The 11149-nt window shown below is 34.1% G+C and overlaps 1 protein-coding gene across 1 annotated transcript; it reads right to left on the minus strand.

Moving 5' to 3' along the window:
- Window positions 1-3457: 3457 nt before the first annotated feature.
- Window positions 3458-5871, minus strand: LOC135226373 (uncharacterized; the record flags this gene model as incomplete). Its single annotated transcript, XM_064265849.1, is given in 3 exon segments — window positions 3458-4417; window positions 5185-5333; window positions 5747-5871. Coding segments are annotated over 3 exon segments (568 nt in total), but the record flags the coding sequence as incomplete, so codon positions are not given.
- Between the last annotated feature and the right edge of the window lie 5278 nt (window positions 5872-11149).

Raw genomic sequence — 11149 nt, forward strand, 5'->3', positions numbered from 1 at the left:
CTAGGCGATTCTCCCTCTCTCTCTCTCTCTCTCTCTCTCTCTATACCTATGTCTTCAGTGACCAACGTAGAGAACTAGGTTATGTACTTCACATGTGACTATAGCGAGTCACGGAGCTTATTCTGAGCACCTATCAACTATTCCTATGTGACTATTTTAATAAGAGAAATTTAGTTTCATTCCCTGCCTTTTCCTCAAGTTTCTTACACGGAAGTCCTCATATGGCAACTGGACCTCTTCCCGGACTTCATCAGCATAACATGGCGGCGTGACTTGCGACGTCATCGTAGCTATACTAACAAGGAGCGATACGACCTCCAGCTTACTCGGAACGCATGCAAGTTTTTCCCCTCTCGTATAAGTCGTAAATCTTATATTCATAACTTAGCGTAAATCAAAACCTGCTAAAATCTACAGTCAAATAAAGCCTTGTTTCACCAACGAAAAATAAAGCAAGCGCTATTTTATTAGAAATAATTGTTGTGTACTGCTCAACATGCACATTTATATTTTTAAATTTTCATTCTAATAAACAGATCATAAATATTCTATCCTAAAATTCCTGTATCTTTAACTCAACGCGAAACACCTTTTTCAGACCTTTTTAGGCTCTTCCATAGACCTTTCCTACCCCAAACAAGAAGAAGAAGAACAACAACAACAACAATAGTAGTAGTTTGTAGGCTTACTCCCCGAGAAAGAGAAAAATGCATCAAAAACTCTTCGAAGGTAAAGTTAAAACATATATGCAACTGTTTCAGATGCAAAATAATTACATACTGCTAGCCTTCCTTTGCAATTGTTAGGTGTTCTTAGAGGATGCTGTTTAAGAATCGCAACCCAGTTAAGATTCTACATTGAAGTAGGGTACACCTTTTCAAATCAAGGCTATTGAAGACCTAATGAAAAGATAAATAGTGTGAAGAGAGAATTAGATGAGAATGAGAAAGTAAAACTAGCAACAATTTACAAACGAACCTATAGCAGCCTGTATGAAGAGAATAGAATAGAATATCCAATTTACGGCGAATGCTAGCCATAGACTAAAGGCCCGTCCACACGGTCGAGCTTTGCTCGACGAACTTTGTTCAATGTGACGTCAGAAGCGGAGAAATGCGGCAAAGTTCTGGCTTTTCCAGCCGTTTCTCCGCTTCTGACGTCACATCGGACAAAGTTCGTCGACCAAAGCTCGACTGTGTGGACGGGGCCTAAGGGTTAAGTAGCTGACCAAAACACTAGAATTTATATAAGTAAATAGCCTATAGGTGAGGTAGTATGCTAATAGGTGTTGGGTATATCTAGTTTATAGCCTAACTTCTCCTCTGGTATTTCTTTGGAAATAAGTTTCCTGTTATTTCCTTTTATTTGGGTTGCAACTACTAAGGAAATGCTGTGTACGTTTGAGACTGCTGTTGACAAGCCAGATCCAAAATCATTTGGTTATGTGCTGGATAGCTAATGAGATGCTACTTCCCAATGTTGGGGCACAAGCCTTTGCCAGAAGAATACACAGTTTGCTGCGAGTGCAAAAAATGTTCCTGCAAAAGGAAAGGTGTCCTTTGCACTAGATTTTGTGACTGTAGCCTCTGACAAGGAAAGTAAGAGGAAAAAGGTTTGGAAGGTGAAATAGGAGGAAAATCTCTCATTTCTATGAAACAATCCTTAGGAGAGGTGGATAGCAAGGTGAGAGAGAGAGAATAAATGGAAGTATAGTGAAATGAATGAAAGGGGTTGTACCCGAAGGCCGAAGGGACGCCGCCAAAACCTCAAAGTAATGCCTACTGTGCACCCTGTGAGGTGTACTGACGGCATTACCTCCCCCTAGCAGGGAATTGTCCATACTTTTAAGTGCGTCAAAACATTTTAAGTGAAACCTGAACCTAAGTATAATAGTATGAAGCGTAAATAGAGAATAAATACATTAGGTAAAACAATTTTCAAACTATCCCAATGCCCTTAAAATTCAACAAGTTAACAGCCTATATTTACACCCAAATCCAAAGACCTAATAAAAGTTTCTTCCTAGAGCATAAGCGGCTCCCTGAGCATTTAATGCCTCGTTCTACGCCTGTCGAGGACTTGGTTAAGCCTTCGCTTAAAGATGTCCCATTTGCGAGAGAGAGGCGAGGTAAGAGGTGACATTAGGCCTAATTCCTGACTATTGCCCACCAATCAAATAACTCTGTGGAACTCGGTTTGCGAGCATCCCGTTGAACTGCACTGGTGTAGAAATGCTCTATTATTATTGAAGAAAAATTTAGTTTGCGTGTGCATTTAAAGATAATTCTGTACAGACAAGCTTTCTGAAACCGATTTCTCTTCCCAGTCTGACTCATGCTACTGTGAGTAATTAGTTATTATTCCAGTGTGACTCATGCTACTGAGTAATTATATTTTTATTACCTGTAGGTTTTACATGGCTGCCTGTTGACAAATTTCTCTGCCCAATTGTTCAACTGATGACGAATGTACACTAAAATAGGTAAAATGTATGTAAATTTATATTTTTGCAATGCTTCCAGGTCAATTCATACACCGTCACAGCAGGATACTTTGCCAATTAGGTCATGAAAAATTGAAGTTTAAATTCTTTGCATGATATAACGGGTTCCAGCATTTATACTAGTCAATATAAATTCTCACCACCACTACACTGTGTTCAACGTTCCTTCTCACTATTTTAATCTAAAATCTTTTTCACTAAGATTAGTATTAAACCTTAAAGCAAATTTCGAAGAATCCCCCATCCACCCGTGGGGCAAGTGCACGTGGGCAGTTACTGTTATGGCAAGTCCACGAGGGGCAAATGCACCCCAGGCAGACAATGTTGCGAGTGGATGGTTATCACAAGTGTGGGCCAAGTCCTAGGTTCGCCTGCTTGTGACTGCCTGCCTGCCTTGGATTGTTTGATCTGGCAACACTTGTTTAAAAGAGAATTACGGGCATATCAAAATAGCCCGTCGTGCCTTCGTCTGTCATGCGGAAGGAGTTTTATGGCATGTCCCAACTAGTGGGTATGCCCATCGGGCAATTCCAGCAGTTTATTTTTCTCCCCCTTTTAGTGGTGTTACCAGACAACACATCGTTCTAACTAAATGCTTGGTCAGTCAGTAGTATGGAATGGGTTATGGAAACAGTGTTTGCCTGTCTGCCAGTGCCTTCTAGAGCAGGGCCAAGGGCCCGTCCAAGCCTCGAACGAATTCTGCTTGATGTGAACGCAGAAACAAACATTTAAGGTTTTAATTACCCAGCTTCAGATGTCACATCGAGCAAAGTTCATCAGGCAAAGCTCGACCGTGTGGGCGGGGCTTTAAGGAGTCACTGTACTACTTACACAACATTTTTAATAAATTTAAAAGGAAAATCTCAAAATATAGCATCAGGACCCTAGAAGAACCTTTAGCCAAAAGCATCCCATACCAAAACTGGTTAAAATGATTTGCATGAGTAAAACTACTTTCAATTCTAATTATAATTTAATGTAACATTTCTCAGGTCACCAGCCTGCTCTCTTTATATTTGCTTCCACACCAACTCAACCAAAAGAGCAACAGCAGGTATCCAACCTATATACTTATTTTTAATAAAATTTTACCTTATTCCATAAGGTAAAAGTACACATTGAAATAGGAAATACTGTACACTTGCGGATTTTAAGATCCCAGAAAGTTTAAAAGTGCAAAAGTAGCTAGCAAATTTAAAACTATTACATTAGGTTAGCCTGTGAACAATGGTCCACTTAAGGTCGCTTAAGGCCATTTAATATCAGAAATAATAAATTTAAGGTCACTTAAGGCCATTTAATATCAGGAATAGTAAATTTAAGGTCACTTAAGGCCATTTAATATCAGGAATGGTAAATTTGTAAGTTAAATACTTGGTGAGCCATCACTAACTAGTTTAGGATTAATTATTTAGCATTTATGGTAGACGTGATTTTCCAAGTCCTTATAAAGGAACAGACCGATTTAATGTACTCTAGACTTGCTGAATAAAGCACTATTTAAAAACTCACTCATATTTCAACATAAGTTAACTTAATGCGAGTGAGGCAAACTTAACAGGAGAAAAACTAGATCTATAAGTAGTTCACAAGCTTCCAGACAGTTATCAACAAAGCAATTTAATCAAACAAGTGTCTAAAACACGAGTACAACCACTCCTTTACTTTGGCCAGTGCTTCCAAAATCCATTTCAGTCCACAAGATTCGGCAGTTTTACACACCCATTCCTTGGAGGAGCTAACTAATTTGTCGATGCAAGTCAGATTGTAAATATAGACAGCCAAACAAAGCCAGGCACGGAAGATGAGCAAGAAACCCACCAGCATAAAGGATATTACCCACGAGAGCATCATCTTGGGTTCTTTGTCCACTTCGTTATAGATTTTACCGGCCCTCCGACGTCCCATTTGAACCTGCAAAGAATTGAACCAACGTTACCTTCAAGCAACACCACTGGATTAATTACCATTTCAGCACTTGTGTCTTGCGTCTAGCAGTAGGCTTGAAGCATGAGTAGAATAAAACTCGACATAGGAAACCTAATCTAGTCCTTGCATTGACCTATGTTCCCTTCACATCAAATTGAACACCTCTCATTTGTCCTTTATTACAAATTCCATGTGTAGCAAAGTTGATCAAATCTCTAATAGAACAATCTGATTACAGGAATAACTCCTATTTTGAAGATATTTTATTATCTTCAGTTAGGAATGGACATCTCCCTTCTAGTCCAATCTTCAAAACAGGCCTCTCTAGTACTGGGCAAGTTTCAATATAACCAAATTAGGAGCTAGTGATGCCTATATAGCATGGAGACACGTGCAATGTTTAACAAGACATGCTGATAACCAGCCTACTTCCTCTGACATAACCCAACCATCATATCTAGACCAGAGAGCAGCATTTCAAAATCTCCATAAAACAGCAGACTAAGCTGATGTTACAGCAACTATAATTAAGAGGATTATAGTGATTTTACTCTTTGAATATGCATTATTACAGCTAGAGGGCTTGGCAGTAATTACTGGTATATTTCTAAAATGCTGTACATTTTCAAAACTAGAAAGACTGTTACAGGAGGAGCCACAGAGCCTGACTTACCATTTCTATATTTCTAAAATGCTGTACATTTTCAAAACTAGAAAGACTGTTACAGGAGGAGCCACAGAGCCTGACTTACCATTTCTACTGTAGTGTTGACATGTCCAGGAGTACTCTCAGAATCTCCCTCTAGTGTTACTTTCGACCTCCCAACATCACACAAGATTTTTCGAGCCTTCACGGCAAGTTCTACTGCCTTAGCATGCATGTCACGTGGCTGCTCATTACCTGGTAGAAAAAAAAAAGGATATTAACCCACGACCCACAAATGCACAAAATATTTATTTGCAAACCAAGTCAGATGTCAGTTTCATCCAACACTTTACAGTTAAGTTCACTTAACTCAAGATATCAGCAAAATCTTATAATCTAAAATATCCTTTTCAGTCATTGTCTAGTATCCTTTCTGCAAACTAGAAAAATAATCCCTTCACACAAAATCCATTAACCAAAAACTCATATCACAAACTTTCAATACAGTTCAGGAAAATACAAGAATACTTTTTCGTAACTATTTCCCAAGAATTTTACTTATGTTGAGGATCCTTGAACTAAAAAGTCTAGATTGCAAGGTTATAACCTAAATTGCTAGTTAAAAGATCAGAATTACTACCGAAATACAAGAATTGTATGTCACATACCAGCGGCTCCACGATCCTCCTCTGGTACTGCAGAATATTTATCGAGAATAGCCTTCATCTCTTCAATCTTCGATTCTGCAGATTCGTTCGACATTGCTTGCTTTCTGTACATAACCTGGGCTTCCCTGCAAATGGTATAACATCGATATATTAGAACCTCTTGCATAGAACATTTTATGGAGTAATATTAACCAAATACAAAAATGGTTTTAAGTAAACAGTTATAATACATTTAAATTATCTTATATCCTTAACTTATGACAGATTAAATTAGTTTGTCGTCTAGTCTCAACTTCAGAAATGGTTGGTAGACACCAGTTGCACTATAATTGCCTAACCCTAACCAATTGATAGCCATCAATAAACCAAATAATGCCAGCAGTAATAGGTTAAAATATATTCACCAACTTCTTGGCGTGAAAAAGGCTTTAGTTTGAAACATTACTAAGCTATTGTTAAATAGGTTATGAGTATATGAAAAATTTAAAAATAAAAGTTAAGATTCATTCAGAATTGTCTTATACTAGCACTTAATGTCACAACCACCCAGTTTTAAGTTTCAACATAATGACTTATCTAGGGTCATTTTATAAAGATTATCACTAGGCTACCACGTGAAAATTATTCAAAACAACTGGTGTATACTAAGATTGGCATCTGGACATTAAAATTACCCTGGTAAAAGATAATCCATTCAGAAACCTCAGTTCACTCTAGCAATTAATGAATAGGACAGTTTTCATGAAACATGAAACAGTAATTTTTGGTCAAAATGGATAGCAACACAAATACTAACCTGAAGCAGATCATCAAACATCTGCCTACCTCTACCTAGTTTTAATCAAGAATGCATTGATATTCTTTGATAATCTTTATATTCTTTGAAGTTGCTGAAAACTCTCATCCCAACCAAAACACTCCCATCATCAAATGAAACCATCCTTTACATTTATGACCAAAACAGATATGTTAAGTTACGTATATCTTCTGGTGTAAGTGGGAGCTTTCTTACTTTAGTACATGTCTGCTTAGCTATGGCAATAACTAACTTTACACTTTATACCTAATTACTGCTGGACTATAAATGGGGTTGAATGTTAGAACAGCATATTAAAGTCTTAACCAACTAAACTAATTCGGTTCCAAATAAGGAACTTTAGATTTTTAAAATCACCCAAGTTTCAAGACTCAGGTAATCAGTTATTTATAAACATACCCTGGAATCAAACTCAACTGACCACTATTGGACTACGCATGATTAATCACTAAAAACTAATTCATTAAATCACTTAGCTAATGTGAAAACATTCCGAAGACTTGTCAGCCACTTATATGAGCTGGATAACAAAGTTGGCCTGGGGAGGTTAACCATTGTTCAGATAGAAACAGTAAGGTTATTCGTTGTGGGGGGCGGGGGTGGAGGTGTCATTGTTGTATTTTACTCTAACAGAATTTAAGGGTTCACAAAGATCACCCCAGACAAGACAGAAAAATTACGTACATTGGAGAAAAATAAGATTCATACCTCTACTGCATTTAAATATCAGATTGTTATGTACATCACTGAATTAGGCACCAGGACGACATACCCTCTCTCGAGATAATAAAAGGAGTAACAATTTGTTAAAAGTCTATCTCTAATAACCAGGATATCAGAAGTGTAAAAGTAATTTCAATCTCACGAACGAACATAACACTTAAAAGTTATCTACTAGAGCTTTAACCAGAAAAACTGAAAATTTCAGTTACCAAACACTTGCAACTACAGCCTATTTACTTTAACGAAACTTAAAATTACCAGAATTAGAAATATTCCAGACGAAGATACCAGTCCATACAGTTTTTGATAAAAAAGTACAGAGTAACTGGACAATTTATCAGCAACGAAAAAGACGTAACCTACGAAACATATAACACAGATTTAAATCAAAGTGACTTTTAACTCGCTAATAACAACACAAAACGAATGTTCAAATATAAAATAAATAAAAACACGCACCAATAAAATAAAAATTCCAGGCGGCTGTGTGGTGAAAGAGAAGGAAGTACCAGCCCTCTGCCTGTGAGCGTTTCTAAACACCTAGGGAAGTCAATGTATGCTGAAGGTGCCGATGTTTCACTTCATTGTTGACGGTCATTGATAACGAAAATTGCAGCCACTAGATGGCTCTGTACAAGAGGTAAAGCAGTTTTATTCTTAAAGGTATAGTTACGTCTTCACCATATCCTCTCGTTTCAGATATAATAATAATAATAATAATAATAATAATAATAATAATAATAATAATAATAATAATAATAATAATAATAATAATAATAATAATAATAATAATAATAATAATAATATCTCATTTCAAGACATGAAGGAAAATATGATTTAGTAAATGTATTAGAAATGCTTTTAAGCTTATTTAACAATGACACTCTCTCTCTCTCTCTTCTCTCTCTCATAGCACACACACACACACACACAACACACACACACACACACACACATCACATATATATATATATATAATATATATATATATATATATATATATATATATATATATATATATATATATATATATATATATATATATATATATATATATATATATATATATATATATATATATATAATATATATATATGTATATATATATATATATATATATATATATATATATATATATATATATATATATATATATATATATATATATATATATATATATACACACACACACACACACATATATATATATATATATATATATATATATATATATATATATATATATATATATATATATATATATATATATATATATATAATATATTACACGGCATTTAACGATTCATTTTCCCCAAAAAATTTTAGTTTATCTTTCAAAGTCGATTCTTCACCCAAATATAAGTGACGATTATAAAGGAAGTACGATGAGTTCATGGTCACTATTTTAAATAAATCACCACCATTATCATAAACGTCTAAAAATAGTCGTAGATGACAAAATACATTTCATTTCTTACCACTGAATGCGAAATTACATTCAATAAAAATTAGCAAATTCTACATTTACAGAAGTATGACTCAGTTGGGCTCCATTTGGTTGATATGCTTTGGTAATTTAAAAAAAAAAAATTTATCGTTCATAATACCATATTGGCCTGTCGGTGAGTTACTTGATATTCGTCACGACATATTTAAAACGTTATTTCTGGAAATGCAATTTTCATGTGTATGATTACGTAGTCATTGAACTTTTTGAAAGGTGTGGGAATGTGTATGGAACTTGTGATGATTGTACTATATTATATATATATATATATATATATATATATATATATATATATATAATATATATATATATATATATATTTATATATATATTAATATATTATATATATATATAATATATATAATTATATATATATATATATAATTATATATATATATATACTATATCTATATTATAGAAAATATAACTATATTATATATATAGATATAACTATATCTATATAATTCATAAAAGAATAATATATATATAAAGATATAAATATATATAATATATATATATATATATATATATATATATATATATATATATATATATATATATATATATTATATATATCACATTACTTGATTCATATACATATATCGAACTACAAATGTCCTTTAATATCTAATTCGCTCTACCTCGGAATTAATATATTTTCATATATGTTTAACCGAGGGGAATTTATTAAGCGATAATAGAATTGGCGATCGACAGACGCGAACCATCGACCTCTCAATTCTAGGACTGGCAGTGAAGCCCCAAAACCACCCCGCCACCGGTGGCTGGGTGGTTTTTGGGGCTTCACTGCCAGTCCTAGAATTGAGAGGTCGATGGTTCGCGTCTGTCGATCGCCAATTCTATTATCGCTTAATAAATTCCCCCCTCGGTTAAACATATATGAAAATATAATATTCCGAGGTAGAGCGAATTAGATATTAAAGGACATTTGTAGTTCGATATATATATATATATATATATATAAAATATATATATACTATATATATATATATATACATATATATATGTATGTGTGTGTGTGAGTATAATATATATATATATATATATATATATATATATATATATATATATATATATATATATATATATATATATATATATATGTGTGTGTGTGTGTGTGTGTGTGTGTGTTTATTTATCTGTATTTGTCAGTATGTGTGTTCCAAGTTGATTTCAGAAGTAATATACATTTTGAAAAAAAATAATCCCATTTCACTACCTATTATTATTATTATTATTATTATTATTATTATTATTATTATTATTATTATTATTATTATTATTATTATTATTATTATTATTACCCAGTTTCTGCTATTGTTGTTGTTGTTGTTTCGAATCACATCTCCCAAACATCAAGGCAGAACAACCTTGTTATCCGTTCCCTAGTTTACATCAGCGCCAACTTCAAGTAAACAATTGACAAAACACCACTGAGTTGATGACCGCCTGAGCGGTTCGATCTTTTATTTTTAACTTGTCCCCAAAGATACCGTCAGCTGTCACTCCTGGATTCCTCACTTAGTATATCCAAGTACGTCTTGTTTTACGTGTAACATTTGACGTAATTTTGTTCATCTGTTGTTGTCTGAGGTCTAAGGATCTTGCATACAGTTTACGATTGTTGGATGTTGTGTTATAGTGTCTGAAAAAAGAAAGATCTGGTGTCATCGTTCGTCTGCGACTGTGGTTGTAGTGGTAGAATAACAGTTCGTGAACACTGCTGTTGAATCTGGTGGTTACGAATTAACTCCTAGGATGTTTATCTCTATGAATCCTTTCGAATACGGTAAGTCTCATGCATTACTAGAATCACTTTGACGTGTACCTATATTTAAGGGTTTTGTGTGTTTTCCATGATTTGTGCTGTAAGTAATTTCAAGCTTTTCCCTTTGCTAAAACATCTGATTAACTTGCCTGGGTAAATCACCAGCAACTAGGCCTAGTTTCTGCTTTTCTGGTTAACGCATTTTTCTTTAGTCGAGTTTGAACTATATTAACAACAAAGGCTCTAAATCAAACAATGGTGCCAGTCCCTTGGAATTTTTCCTTACTTCCTACTTTATTTGTCCTTCAAATAAGTTTCCAGTTCCCATAATTCAAGTTACTACACTGCGTAAATTTGTCCCTCAATTGTCAAGTTTGAGTAACCATAAGTAACTACAATGAATTAATTTTCCCCTCAAATATTAAAGTTTGAGTTCCCGTAAGTTACTATAATGGATAAATTTGTCCTAAAATTATTAAGTTTTGAGTTCACATAGATTTGTCTTCAAATATGGAGTTTTGACTTCCCATAAGATACTACAATGAATAAATTTGACCTCCACATAAC

This window comes from Macrobrachium nipponense, chromosome 14, assembly GCF_015104395.2.
Source record: "Macrobrachium nipponense isolate FS-2020 chromosome 14, ASM1510439v2, whole genome shotgun sequence".
Taxonomy (NCBI): Eukaryota; Metazoa; Arthropoda; class Malacostraca; order Decapoda; family Palaemonidae; genus Macrobrachium; species Macrobrachium nipponense.